General features: G+C 46.5%; 1 protein-coding gene across 3 annotated transcripts in view; it reads right to left on the reverse strand.

Annotated features, from left to right (window-relative positions):
- Positions 1 to 15,726, reverse strand: part of GALNT17 (polypeptide N-acetylgalactosaminyltransferase 17) — a 182,319-nt gene that overhangs the window by 109,416 nt on the left and 57,177 nt on the right. For all 3 annotated transcript variants that reach the window (XM_061470344.1, XM_061470345.1, XM_061470346.1), the window contains one exon: positions 7,018 to 7,184. In XM_061470344.1, coding sequence (XP_061326328.1) covers positions 7,018 to 7,184 — 167 coding nt within the window. The remainder of the gene's footprint in view (positions 1 to 7,017; positions 7,185 to 15,726) is intronic.

Consider the following 15,726-nt stretch of genomic DNA (forward strand, 5'->3'; position numbering starts at 1 on the left):
ATAACTTCATGGAGCCAACACATCTCTGAACACCACTGGGAGGGATATAATCATTTAGGGTCAATCAACGCTGATTTGCAAAAGACCACCCGATGGTAGACTGACCACAGCCTATACAAAAGAAATCAAAGGCTGCCAAGAACATTGCTAAGGCAGGCAAATGACTAAGGGAGTCCAAATACGGTATCTAGACGCAAAGGGCAGCAAGAGGCCAACTAGATTGCTTTGCAATATCTAGACATCACCCCACAGAAGGACAGAATAAAAGTCACCTGTGGATACCAAACACCAGTGCTCAGAGTCTCTGATGGACATTTTAGCTAGAAATGCTGCCAAACCCACCTGAAATAACTTAAACTACATCAAAACTTAGCATGAGCTTCACTATCCTTTTTACTCAGCCTCACTACTACAGGCTTAGCATTTGCTGTATGTTCCCCAAGCTTTGCCACTAGAAAAAGCTTAAATTCCCCCTGCTTTTATGATAGGATGAAAGAGACAGGGGCTTTGTTCAGAACATCCTCATACCACGCATCTTCTGTCCATTGGAAACTGCACATCATTTAATTATGTTGTCTAAGTCCCTGTATGTACTATGGCTGAGAACATAATGGATCTGTCAGCCTGAACTTATTACCAGCATTAAACATTTTCATAGTCACAAGTGTTTAGTATAAAAGACACACAGGACTTTGAGTGTGGAAGCATATGAAAGGTTACAACAAGGGGTAAGCTCCAGTATGTAGTTTCAACAGTTTGGAAAAGTGCTAGTGCTCTGCCAGAAACCTTGCTTCTTTTACCTCCTGGGGCAGCAGTTAATGCCTGAAGATCTACTGACAACAGGAACTCTGTAGAAGCTAAGCAATACCACTGTGTACCAACACGGACTCTTCAACACCATAAAAGCAGCTCCTGACAACGTCTTTTAATCCCTATGAGGCCCCAGGACAGCAGAAAATTAAGATACGGTCCATGATCCCAGATTATAGTCTGCTACACTTCACATATACTGTCTTTCCACAAAAAAATTGTATTAAAAAGTCACCATTAATATAATTCACATGGTAAGATACTTGACACATGAGCACACGTGGGTTCCCACATAAAGGGAACAAGGCAGTGGAGAGCAGAAGAGTAAATGGCAAAGCCCATCTACTGGTCTTAGTCCGAGATATCAAAGGAAAGGGGATTATCTGTTCCCTTCCCTTCCTTGTCTTCTTCCAAGCACAGGAACTGTGCTTTCTTCAGACTGTTTCTCTGGGATGGTTCCCTTCACACATTAATTTCCCAAAGATCTCATTTCTCTTTTATGCTGAAGTGGGAATAAAAAGAATAAAGCAAATGAGCCCCCTCCTCAATTCAAAGGATCTGCATCACGCACATCCATAACTCAGCAACTTGGATTCCATGCTGAGCCACTGGGAGAAAAAGAAGTATTTTATGGAGACAACTCTCCCAAGTGGGTTTAAGGAGACAGAGACATACATTTTTTTTTGACAGTTAAAACTCCACAAGCACAGCAGCAACATCTCACGTGGCTTTATCCAAAGGTAAGTCATCAATGCTGCAGACCCCTGTGTTACAGGCTAGACTGGAGAATTAAAGCAGCTTGCAACCAGGATTTTTAAACTCAATTGAAGGAAAACAGGAAAAATCTCCCAAGGAATTGTTTGAGCAGCTCGAAGGAGAGCATAGCTGTACTGACACAGGGAAGAACTGTAACATCATGGCTTAAAGGCAGACAAGGGTGAAGCCTAAGAGATTCCTATGCCCACCACACTGGGTAACAGGTAGCTCACCAGGAACTCCCGGGGGGGGGGCACAGCCACGTCCTCTTCCTCACTGAAAGGATGCTGGACGCCAGCAAGTGAAGAACTGATCTGCTGAGAGCATGATGGCCAGTACTGCACACTCGTGCACCTACAACCATGCACTGATGGGTTATCTGAGTGGGTACATCTACGTGGGATATACAACCAGTAATTTGGTCAAAACTACGCACGACAATGGAATGAGACTCCTCCGTTTTCTGTACCTATGGCACTCCCCTAAGTCAGGTTTACTAAGCATGCAACCAATATTTGCACATGGTATTTGTGAACAGAGGTCTTTGCCATTGCATGAGCTACTTCCAAGGAAGCTTTCCGGAGAAAAACCCTACTGAAACTTTCATGAAGCTCAATTTCAATCTTGCTTTTGTTCTCCATCTGTCCTTATTGATCTTCATTGAAAGGCAAGTCCAAGGAACTAGAATCCAATAGACCTGTTGCTCTATTAGAAATCCCATCTGCCAGCTGCAATGACTTATGCTATCTATTGCAAAGTATTCTGTCACCAACATGAGCTTTCTGGAAAATAGGCCTGCCAGAGAAATTGAACCACCTGATGCCACTGAAGGTAACCTTATCACGGACATTAGCCCAGAAGCAGCAGCAGGAACATCCACTGCTCAGTGCTGCAAATCACACATCCTGCCCAAGCCTCCCCATATCCTGTTGGGGTCTCCAGAATGAAAGGTGGGAACTGCCTGTTGCCACACAAAGAAAGGAGCAAAGACCAATGGTACCAGTGGAGCTCAAGGAACTACTATTTCTTATACAATGCCCAGGTGGCCCCAGGCAATGGACTGCAGGTCCTCTACACCCCTAAAGAAAACACTGGGGTGTTTGCAAGGCTGAGCTGGGTGGGAAAAGTCTACAGAGCCCAAGGCTGTTATCAGAAACAGTGAAGGCTGAAGGAGTGAAGGCTGGGAGCAGCCCAGTGCCATAGGAGACATCAGTCCTCCCATGTCCCATGCTCTCGCCTGCCTGGAACACCCGAGCTATCACAGGTTGGATTTCTGCACCATGAACTCACAAAAGAGACACCTTAAGCAGGCAATAAATGAATACAGGAACTTGTGCAGGAAAGACATGCAACCAGGTGAGTTTTTGCCTGCAAATATTGAAGAGGAACCTGTAAAGAGGGGAGTGAGTGCATGAACCAATCCTCAGACAGGGCTGCAGGCAAAGCTCCTTCCATAGAGACAAACCAAGCAGGTTTGTAGCTCCCCTCCATGCTCTCACAGGGCCCAAAAGCCTCGGACATGAGCACCAGTAGCACAGCACCAGGTCAGCTACAACTAAGCATCACATCTTCAGCTTGAGCAATTGGAATAATTCGGCACTTGGGTTGGACCAGATAAGGCCAGGCTGGACAGGGCTTGGAGCAAGCTGCTCTAGTGGAAGGTGTCCTTGCTTGTGGCAGAGGGTTGGAACTGGATGAGCTGTAAGGTACTTTCCAACGCAAACCACTCTGTGGTTCTATGACCAGCACAAAGGAAAGGCTGAGACACGACTCAACCTCTTGCAGTCCTGTTAAAACCTTCCTCTGAACACAAACACAAACCATGAGCGAGGTGGCTCCTGGGACAGGAGCACACCCGAACCACTGCTGCTGTTGAAACGAGCAGCTAAACGCAAAAGCAATAGATCAAGTCCCAGCTACTATCTTACACTGAGGTAAATTACAACCGGCAGCATGTCTCCCCAGTTGTAGCCATCTCCTCTAAGCAGTCTTTTATCCCAAGGTTTGCTTTTATACCGAGAGGTTTGCTTTTCAAAGAGATATTAGCCCCGATTAAAACCACTAAAAGACAGGGAAAGAAAAAGCAGCAGGTGATGATGAAGCAATAGTCTCAAAGTGTGTGGCTAGGAGATAAGGAACACCTCAGGGGCACATTGCTGCATCCCTCCAACAACCCAGGAAATGTGTTATCACTCAGAAACACAACCTGCAACAAACACAAACAAAAGCAGCCTCCAAAAGGAAACCTTTACCAAGTGTAATGTGCAGCTCCAGGGAGAAGGTGGCTTAATCTACAACTCCCAAAGCTTTTTCCTTCAAGGCTGGATCTTTTTTTCCCCTCCATTACATTAGTATCTTTAATCTATTTACAGCTCAGATAGAAAGAATCAGATTGTGTTTGTTACCTTTAATCTCTCATTGCACACTTTCATGTTGCGCAGTGTTATTGTACATACCATGTTACAACAAAGCTAAGAGCAAGAAGTGTCTAACAAGTCTTCAGAAGCAGTATGCTCCAGTCTGAAAGCTACAAGACACCAAAGGGGTTTGATCCTGTCTGTGTAACTGGTTAGTGGTCTACCTGAAGGGCAAACACCAGCAGGGGCTCACAGGACATGCAGTTACCTCTGCCCCTGGGATTAATTCTAAAACTTCCAAGTTGACTTGGAAAACCCAGATGTCTTCTAGTATTTGGTTAGGGAACACGCTTTGCTCTTTATTACCCACACAGCTGTATTTCCTCCTCACACCTCTGTAAAGCACTCCCTGAAAAGCCAACCCAGAACCCCACAGCAGCCCTGAGCCATGGACTTCCTCTAGCAACTTCCCCAGAACCTGCTTCTGGTAACCCACGGGGGTACAACACAGACTGGTTTGCACAGACTAACAAACTGGTTTGGGTTGGAAGGGACCTTAAAGCTCCTCCAGTTCCAGCCCCCTGCCATGGGGAGGGACACCTTCCACTAGACCAGGTTGCCCAGAACCACATCCAGCCTGGCCATGAATGTCTCCAGGGATGGGGCAGCCACCACCTCTCTGGGCAACCTGTGCCAGGGTTTTACCACCCTCATTGTAAAAAATCTCTTCCTCACACCCAGCCTGAATCCCCCTCTTTTAGTTTAAAGCCATCACCCCTTGTCCTCAAGTCGCACCTGCACAAGCCCATCCTCAACACCATGGCTTGATCGTCCAGGATCCATCTCTAAATCCTAGCACTCATGAGAAACTATTTTCCTGCAATTATTCTCCTGCAGAAGCTAAATCTATCTATTACGATGATGTTGTTTGTAATATCCAAAGTATCAACTATATGATGTTGCTATTGCTGCTGACAATTATTTCCTACCATTAGTGGGAACTATATGACAATGTTATTGCCATTAATAATTCTTTGCTGTCACTGAAGCTCCTTGGTGATGCAGAGAGTGAATGCACAGGTCCCAAAGGTATGTTCTGGTTTGTAACATTTCTTTTATGTGAGAAAACTAGATTATTACATGCTTGGGAGGAGGTCTCCAGAAGCATCTGCCAAGTTCCCTCATTATCTTCCTTCAAATCCCTCCTTAACAAAACCTTATTTTTCATGGTGCCTACGAAGACTCAACAGCACAGTACTGATATTATTAACCCTAACAGATAGTAGCATCACCTCATTCCCTATACGAGTTCTCCCTGTGTACTTCCATTGCAGGTTTCTGAGGACAGAGCCACCTTGGTGTTGTATAACCCCCAACAGAACCCTGGCACATCACTCAGGACCTTGGCTGCTCGATGCATCCTCTTCCTCTTGGTGGGCTGCAGAGCACACACTGCCTAAATGTGCCAGCAGACTGGGATTTTCCCACCTCCTGCACATAATGGAGGAATTAATCCCTCAGTTTGGATCACCTCCCTGGCTAGGTGAGTGCCATAAAGTGCTCCAACACAACCCAGGCAGCTTGATCTGCCTGCAGACATAGGCACAAAGAGGGAATCCTAGCTGGAAGTGCTTGAACACACAACAAACTTAGGCCACCCACCTCACCACACCGTCGCCATCCAGCCCCACCACCAGATCCCACCAGCACTGGCCCAGTCTTCCCAGCAAGCACGAAAGTCAGTGCCCTGCAATCTCAGCAGCAAGATAAGAAGATTTCAGTCTGAATCCTCCCTGCCAACTGCAATCTCAGTTTACTGTGGGGTGATCCTTTTGGGAAGAACTTGTTTCCTTGTCCCAGGCCTGAAGGGGACAGTGTCTCCAGAGCACTTGACTCAATGTCAGCCTCACTGCGGCACACTGAACAATGGGTAGAGGCTGTTTAGAAAAATACTTCTTTGTGTGTGGCAATGAGAAGCTCAGTAATTACAACCAATGGGCTCTCTTTTAAAGCATGTTCTTCTCTTCACCCCATTGATGAGGTAAAATTTGGAGATGCAGCATCTCATTTTGGTGTTTCAGACCCTCCAAGTACTGGGCAATGCTAAATACTACAGAAACACATCACCTCTTCACTAGCCAAATAGTTCCAGCTCTGAAATCCCAGAGTTTCACTGGTGCCCATCATCCAGGTTTCTACACTAGAGCTGCTGTGATTTCCATCAGCTGAGGAGCTGCCCTCCTGTTTCTTTTACTGGTAATTATAATTCATCAGCTTTCTATAGTGCTCATTACTGTGGTATTTGAGTGCCTATTTTTACAGGCTTGAATAGCTTGCTGTATACCATCTCATCTCGCTGCAGACAGACAAGCAACCTCTCAGGCTCCCTCTGGAAATGAGCTCTCCATGCTGCACCCTCCCTATTCTTCCCTCTCATCACAGCATCCAGAGAATATAATATTTTAAAACAGCATTAAAGCATGCAGAATAAATAAAGAAGAATAACGAACTTTATTTTGATCCTGATCCTCTTTTGCTAGAGAAGCTGGAGAAAATGGTGTGCCAGCCAGTATACCCACCACCCCACACCACGTGCCTCTCAGCAGTATCACCACTCCCAGAGAATCACAGGGTGGTTTGGGTTGGAAGGGACCTTAAAGCTCATCCAGTTCCAACCCCTGCCACACGCAAGGACACCTTCCACTAGAGCAGGTTGCTCCAAGCCCCTGTGTCCAACCTGGCCTTGAACACTGCCAGGGATGGGGCAGCCACAGCTTCTCTGCGCACCCTGTGCCAGCGCCTCAGCACCCTCACAGGGAACAACTGCTGCCTAAGAGCTCATCTCAATCTCCCCTTTGGCAGGTTAAAGCCATTCCCCTTGGCCTGTCACTACTACAGGCTCTTTTCCAAAGCTCCTCTCCTACAAGAAAAGGTTTCTTGTAGCCCCCTGAGGTGCTGGAAGCTGCTCTAAGGTCTCCCCAGAGCCTTCTCTTCTCCAGCTCTCTCAGCCTCTCTTCATGCATCCTCCAGGAGATTTTAAGGAATTCAACACCCTCCTGGTGTTCTCCAGATCTGAGACCCCAGTGTCACTAACCTTCATCACTGTTGTCATCCACAAGGATAATCTCCTTCAGGAGGTGAGCTGGCGTGTGATTAACCGCACTGTGCACTGATCGCAGGATAACAGACAGCGCTTCGTTCACGAAGATGAAGATGATGGAGATCTGGGGCAGGTCCTTGCCATATTTCAGCTCCTTGCACCTGTAGTACAAAGGGCAGAGAGAGAGATGGGGTTAGCAGAGCACACAGAGCAGCACACATTTAATACCCAGTGCATGACAATGGTGACACCTCACAGCTTTGCCCAGCCAGTGTTAGAGCTGCCTGTGCCTAGTTGCAGTGCCTACAACACAACAGCACCATCAGAAAGCATCCTACAGGCTCAGAGTACCAAGGGCATGGTGCAAATCCAGAGTTCACTTAGCTGAGATTGTGTTCACACATCTGTGTGGTTTGTTTGTGGGGACGTAACAAAAAGCAGCCTCCAGAGGAGAGAAAATGGCTTTACCATTTCAAGTGAAACTCCACATTCCCATTCTGTTTTAAAATTGACAGGAGCTCAGAAACGAGCCTTGCGCTTAAACAGCACTTGTGAATTTTCTTCCCATTCACTTTGGAATGAAAGAAATATGAAATGGCCCTTGGTTAAACAGCCTTAATAAATGTTTTAACTCTTTGCAGCTACTTCTGAATACATTCCTGCCTCTGAAGTACCCCAGGAGAGCTTTGCCTTGAACTGGTGTCTTTGTACTTCACAGCCAGGATAGGTTTAAAACAAAAACTTGTCATCAAAAACCTGCTTCAGGAGAAGCTGTTTAACTTGAGCTGGGTTTGTGACTGCGTATCTGCTTAGACATATCAGAGCAGGATAAAAGCGGAGGGAGCTCCCATGCCACCTACCAGCCAGCTCCATCCCTGGCAACCAACAGGTTCGTATTACATCAATACACCAAACCTCGAGGCCACCGACACCATGGAGCAGAACCAGGGAAGCTCTAAGTGGAAGAGCTCCTCCAAGTTACCCACAGCTCTCCAAGGAGCACACATCACTCCTAGTGAGATACAGATATTGGTTTAATGCCACCTTTTATCCCAACCAGAAACCTGACTTTAATGAAGTACCTGCAGGAAGCAAACAGTGTATCTTTAACTACTTCCAACAATTTGATCAAAATCTCCAGCTTTCCCTACAATAAATCCATGCCAGGGAAGATGAAAACACAGCTCCTACTCCCTCCCTGCACTCATGGCAGACTAGACATGCAACATTAGCAGTGTTTGCAGAATTACAATGAATGTTTACCAAGTAAATCTTGCCCAAGTAAGAAAGAAAGACCAAGCATAGGAATGACATTGCAGTGAGGCTTCAAGCTCATTGACTCCCCAACAATGACTGTATTTAATTGTACTGGGTGTTTGTCCTGGGTCAGCAGTAGCAGTTATTTTTCTCCTTCTTGGTAGCCGGTGCAGTGCTGTGTTTTGACTTTTGGCTCAGGAACAGATCTGATAACAAGGATGTTTTGGTTTGGCCAAGGACTTTGTGAGCCTCATGCTCTGCCAGGGAGGAGGGGAAGCCAGGAGGAAGCAGAGGCAGGACACCCGACCCAAGCTAGCCAAAAAGGTATTCCATACCACAGCATGTCATGCCCAGGATGTAACTGGGAGTTACCCGGAAGGGCTGGGAGTCTGCGGGGTTGGAGGAGGTATCAGTCAGTGCTTGGTCGGGCTGGGGGGGCAAGTTATCAGTCGGCTGGTGGTGAGGTGTTGTATTCTCTTCCCTTGTTATTTCCTTTATCACTGTTATCATTGGTGGTAGCAGCAGTGATCTGTGTTCTACCTTAGTTACTAAACTGTTCTTATCTCAACCCGTGGGAGTTGCATTCTTTTCAATTCTCCTCTCTGTCCCTCCGGGAGTAGGGGGAGGGCAAGAAGGGGGGGAAGTGAGTGAACAATTTGCCTGACTGGGTTTAAACCACGACAGTGTTTCTTAGGCAACAGCAGGCACTCAGCAGCCCCCAGAATGAGGCTTGGGAGACAAAGATGTTCACCAAAACACGGTTCTTTTTGAATCTCCTTCAGTTAAAGAACTACACTGGATAAAACTGGTGTGTTTCTTGATTTAACTATTGCCTGCCCTACAGCAAGCCAAGGTCTCCACGAAAGGGAACATTGCAACTGCTGAAAAGGATCTTCCAAAGGGAAAATCTCTCTTTAAAATGAATGAAGCACCGTGATACGTAAAGTGACAAATGACCCTGAAATCCAGCCAAGAAAGTCAAACTAAACTGACTCAGAGATTCAAAACCTGGTTTTGATATCTGTGGTACCTGCTAAGCTGCAGAGAAGGTGGTCAGAGGAGCAGGAGCATTTCCTTTTAATCACTGCACACCTCTGGACAGCCTTCCCCTGAGGCACGCTTCGGGGGATAAAGAGCTCAGTTTGTGATCAAAGAAGTTTGGAGGAAAATCCAAACCAAGCCCTTTGAGGTTCATCTCCTGCTCATTCTCATTCGCTCTGCACCACTCTTGTCACCCTTCTCCTTCCCCGGATTGCAGAGGACAGGGTAACAAAGATACAGGAAGATGAGATAAGTCAGGGAAGGAGCAGGCATGTGAAACACCTACATTGTTCATATGCACAAAGGAAATTCTCCAAAGGCAGGAGCGGGGAAGGCAAAGGCTTGGCATAAACACCGTGTGTGTGCTCTCCGGTGGCTTTGGCTGCACCACAGAAGGGAAGGCAGCAATTTAAAGGCAAGTGAATATCAAGTGTGTCAGTGCTCCACACACACGCTCCCTTCAGGTGCTGGCACACAGAGCAGCTGGGTTGAGTGATGCTCTCTGCCCACAGCCACGTGCCGTCAGGCTTCACCCCTCTGGGCCCCACCGCAGCTTCATTACTGGCAAGCTGACTTGTCAACAGATACCCATGCAGGAAAACCCCTGGCGCCCCTGGGCTCTCCTGGGACCAGGGAGGAGAGCAAGGGACAAAAATGCCTGAGCTCAAAACATACTAGAAGGGCCAGTGGAGAACTTGTTAGAAACAACAGGAATAATGAGCACGCGAGATGGGAAGTCACAGGGGTTTGGTACCCTTTCTTCTAAGCATTTTAAATAGAAAAGGGACTGAGCTGGCTCTGTGGTTCAGCTTTATCGTTCAGAGCATTTACAGGCAGAAGCACAGAGGTTTGATTGGTTCACTCCTAGAAACATTTGAAACGGCAGTTGAGGGAGGATTTGCCGTCTCACAGCCCATCAGCAGCCAAGCTGCCATGTGCCCACTGCTCCAGCTCACAGACCTCCAGCCTGCATCCCCACCCTGCCATACCCCAAAGCACAAAACCTTTCCAGTGCTAAGGGGCTCTGTTTTCTGTATAAGGTGGGAAGGCACTGCAGGCACTGCTGCCTTCAGTGTTTCAAACACAGCCCAGAGGAACAGCACACAAAAGCCAGCACCAACCCGAGGTCCCAGCAGGAGCAGTGAAAACCACACTTGAGACATCTTCCCCTCTGTGCACAGATATCACCCTCAGGTAAGAAAGCATTCAGCTGCCTGCCAGGCCTGCAGAATTCAGATCCAAGGATAAAATACATCTAACTTCAGGATTCCTTCCTCACCAGTTACCAAAAGGACACATTCTGGGCTGGAACGCGATTCCAGCAGAGCTGTGGTCCTCAGCTCACACCGTGGGCTGGTCTCTTTGGGGATTAGCAACTAATGAGATAAATGTGATTTTCTAGAAGGTTCTTAGGGGAGCTGGAGTCTTGGCAACACATGGGAGACAAGAAGCTCTAGGAATATACATGTTGTGCTGAGATTTCTGCAAAGCTTTTCTAGAACCCGAATGAACATCAAAGCAAAACCATTTCTAACACACGCTGGAAAAACCCTGCAGCAGCTCCTAATGTCTTCTAGGAAGAAAATCTCAAGCTTCATTTCTAATGCTCAGCTCATGCTGTATCTGGTCTGCCCACAAGCAAGTCTCAGACCAGTAAGTGGATTTTCAAGGGAACAGGCCATATATTTCAAAAACATTTAAATGTAAATGAAATACAATGGAGAGACCAGGACAATACATTCCTGTTGGTGTCAGTGATTAGATACCCACAGGGTTCATCACCAGCACCTCACCTTAAACTTAAATTCACCCACCTTCAGGTTTCCGTCATTACCAAAAGGTTATCTCAGACACTTTTTCCTCCCCATGTACCAGGTTCGCATCTCTACATACACCCAAGGCAGAGCTCCACGACAGAGGTCAGTTCACAGAAGGGCAATTTCTCATTGGAGAAAATGCTCCATCCCTGGCAGTGTTCAAGGCCAGGCTGGACACAGGGGCTTGGAGCAAGCTGCTCTAGTGGAAGATGTCCCTGCCTGTGGCAGGGGTTGGAAGTGGATGAGCTTTAAGGTCCCTTCCAACCAAACCAGTCTGGGATTCTATGAAAATTCAAGCAGGCTGCAACTGATCCCTCCCAGTCCTCTCTCTGGTAGATGAGAAGCACTCAACTGGTACAGCACAGACACTACTCATTGGCCAACACCTGTAAACTAATCAGTGCAGGTTACACATTACATCTTCCCCACTGAACTCCGCTCTCTCCAGTTAAACTGAGGCTGGTACTTGCTTGCAGGATTTATATCAAATATTGTGAATCAATAGCAAAAAGAAACAGACACCTTATAGCTCTGTCATTTAGATCAATGGGATATCAGAGTAAGAGGCATTTTATGTTCCATTAAATCAGGCTTGACTATGTCCTGTTAAATCATGCTCACAAAACTTTCAGTTTTGAGAGCCTGAGGAAACACTCCTAATGTTTGGTGTTGGGTTTAATTTAAGGATCTTGCTGAGCTCTCATTGAGAAGTGAAGCTTGTCCTTAAGCAGGGGAAAAAGGGGCTTTACTGCATCCCTGGTCTGAGGCTCAGACACGTCTTTTGTCACTTCAGAAACAAATTGTTGGAACAACCACAGACACCAGACCCAGCACAAACCCCTGCCCAGCACACCCATGGACCAAACTCCACTGTCCTCCCACAAGGGCACCAGAGAGGCAGAGGGGTGCAGGGGCCATGGCACCACTGTACTGTGGACACCATCACCTTCCTCATGTCCAAGACATGACGAAGATCAAGATGAAGCCAAAATCTGCCATCAGAATGTTAAAGGAAACACATGAAATAAAACATATTTACAGAGGACATTTTTTACTGTGAATTCTGTGCTGTTACTGCTTTATGTGAGAAGCCATTCAGGAACAAATGAAGGCTGAGAAGGGGAGATGGGTGAAGGGGAATTATAGCTGAGTTTATGCTGAACAGCTTGGCACACATCAGGCTGGATTAATCAAGCCAGCCAATTTCAAAACACACACAAAAATCACATTTTGCTCCTACATACATTTGTCTGCTGCAGGACTCCGCCTTTGAATCCTCCGATCATTTGTTTTATGCTCACCACAGAGCTGTAAATCTACCCTTCAGTGCAGCAAGTGAGATTAGGATGTTTATTGGCTGTGTCAGTAACAGAAAAGGGATATCCTATCATTTACTGCTTCATGATCCCACAGCAGAAAAATAACCTGGAATCACAGCAAGCACTCCTGGAGCACAGAGAGGCCACAAAATGGCAAGTAACATTTAAAAAGCACTTCTTCCTGCTCAGTGATTTAACATGATCCACTCTATTAATACATCTCAGCTGTCTTCTGGGGCACAAGGCTGTTTCCATCAACCACCTTGAATCACACAGTCCAGTATCTCCAGCTGAGAGCCAAACTCTGAGGGTTCCTACACCGTCACTACCCCAACACAAGCCATTTATCAGCACTGATTAGTGCCGCTTAGGAACAAACTGGAACATGGACTGTTCTGGGACAAAACAGGCACCCACTTGGCTGGTCTTTCAGCTTCAGATCAAACCATGCTTGCCCAGAACTGACAGTGGATTTTGATGCTGATGGTATGCCTTGATAGCCTGTGCATGGTGCATCTTTTCCTATTGGCAGTGGGTGCTGCCAGGTAGCACCTTTCACATAGAAACAATTTAATGAAAGAGACAATAACACATTCTTTCAAAGCCCATAACCACGAAGAACAGGACCATTATCTCATACTCTGCTAAAAATGAGCAGCAGCGTTCAGACATCAGTCCAGTGAAGAGCTGTGAAGACAGACCCACAGCATCTCTGCTTAGTGCTCCACAAAGCCCAGGAAAATATTGCCACCTCTTTACATTCAATAACCAAGGACAGAGAGCAAAGCTTCCTGTATACTGTCCACAGCAGGAAAGGGCACCAGCATGCTGAAAATCCCCAAACACAGAGTTCCACCCTATAGAACAGCACTAGCCAAAACCCATTCCTACTCATTTTGAACACCAGCGCAAACTAACTGTTGTTATGAGAAAGCAGTACATCCTATTTGGAGACTTCAGCGTGGTGTAGGCTTTAAGTTTCCCACTTCCAGCAGTGCAGGAATGGTCACTACTTGACAGCTGAAGAGGTCATGAAGAATAAGACGCACAACTGCCCAAAAGGGAATTACTGGCAGACCAGGAGCATATAAATCTACTGTAAAACTCTGGCATGACTTGGAGTAAGATTTTCTCACTATCTCCCTGCTGATGTTCAGCCCTTCCTGGGCTCCCCATTGCTTTGTGTCCTTCATCAAGCACCAAGCTGCTAAGATTCCCCACCCCTCTAACCCAATACACAAAGGACACTGTACATAGCGTCCATGTCATAAGCAGGAGGGCTAAGCTCTAATCTGCCTTGGATGGTTGTGAAGCACAAAAATACACACAGGAGAAAAGGTTAACAAAATAACAGGAGCCTGGTTTTTGTAGCTATTGGAACAACTTCACTGGTCTGACTAATGTCTGACACAGGTAAGGATTGGGCAGCATCACATGCGGTAATTTTTGGATGCAACCAGCATTGCGTTACGCTCTGAAGCTAGGGAATACAATGACAGCCCTGTGTGGGTACTGGACCCACTGCTCCTGCTGCCACACAACAGAGGGTCTCAGGAGCAGAAGCCTTCTATGCTACCCCTGACAGGTGCTCAGGCTGATTGATGTCCGGTGTATCTACTTAATAGCTCCATCAACATTAGCTCTGATGCCATGCCATTACTCATCTTCAAAGAGATGCCCTTCAGGGCTGTTCAAGATGTTCCTCCCACACTACATGAAGGTGACATCCCTTCCATATGTGCTTTTGAAATGCCAACAACAGGAACTGCCATGGAGAAGGTTGAACACCCACAGAATGCCCAGACCTTTAAGGCCTTATATTGCTCCCACATCCTGTGAAGCTACCCCCATAGCTACTGATCAGGGTCCTACTGGAACCTCTCCAGCTTCCTTTTGTGATCAGCCATAATAAACAGCCATGACCCAGGCATGAAAATCTGTGCCCGTTGTGCAGTAGCACAAAATGGACAGGGGAACCCACATCTTAGGTGCCTGTGGAAAACAACACGGTAGAGAAAGAATGTGGTGGTTCTGAGTATGAAACCCACACTTCTTCATAAAAGATGATCCTCATGATGGGATTTAAAATATTTCCTCTTCTGATAATGGTTTTTAAAATATTTCCTCCACACATTAGAGTGGGTATATTCCCCCAGCCCCCTATTTTTTATTCTTAATTCTAACACTCAGTAGTCCCCCCATCTGGCTCCTGACATATCATTATTAATCATTTCTTTGCTGGCCATCACACCGATCCAGCTAACGTGCTTATCAGGAGCTTATCCCTTCCTGACATTTCATTCTTGCATTAGGCTTGAGGGTTTGAATACTTAAACAGGCAAATATTCTTTTGATTAGTAGAATAAATGATTCTTGTTACTTACTGTCCTTAAAAACACTGTTAGCGTCATGAAAGCGCTCAGCTATGTTAGCACAGCTCTTCTACGATTTTGCAGATTTTCCTATAAAACGTGGTTCAGGAGCAGAGAGATTCAACTTAATAAGCTCATGCATTTTAAATGCCTTTCCTACAGTGATATATGGAACTGCAGCATCAAAGCTAGGGGTGCACAATAGACAACTCGGTGAGATTTTCTGCACATTAAATGGAATTCTCCCCAAAGTTACTATGTTATAGATCACTGTTTTATCAAGCTCTGACAAAAGGCACGGTGGAGAAAACATTCTTCCCTGTGAGGGTGCTGAGGCGCTGGCACAGGGTGCCCAGAGAAGCTGTGGCTGCCCCATCCCTGGCAGTGTTCCAGGCCAGGCTGGACATAGGGGCTTGGAGCAAGCTGCTCTAGTGGAAGGTGTCCCTGCCCATGGCAGGGGGTTGGAACTGGATGAGCTGTAAGGTCCCTTCCAACCCACACCAGTCTGGGATTCTATGGCTATATGAAACATTATCTTGCAACTAAAAGGATTATCAATACATATCTCAGTGCCTAGGAAGCTCTGACCCTGCCATTCCAAAACCTGCACTTTCAGAGCATTCTCCAAAAACAATGCACCAACCATTTTACCCCATTATAGAGACAGAGCTTCAGGACTCTTTTGATGGAGCAGGGCCCCAAGAGCAGGTTAACACAGCATATGGTTTATAACCCCACAGCCATCACCAGGTATGTGTTTTCCAGGACAGAGCAAGTAATGACATCCACTGTATCTGCTTCTTGCCTAGAGCCCCCCCAGCTCTGCCTCCTCCTCAGCAGTCACACAATGACAAATATACCATGACAAGCTAGGGCTAGACAGAGACAGCGTGTTTG

The sequence above is a fragment of the Pezoporus flaviventris genome, unplaced genomic scaffold (assembly GCF_033815535.1).
Source record: "Pezoporus flaviventris isolate CSIRO_AGI_PZ_B2104156 unplaced genomic scaffold, CSIRO_AGI_Pfla_v1 ptg000063l, whole genome shotgun sequence".
In the NCBI taxonomy this organism is placed as follows: domain Eukaryota; kingdom Metazoa; phylum Chordata; class Aves; order Psittaciformes; family Psittacidae; genus Pezoporus; species Pezoporus flaviventris.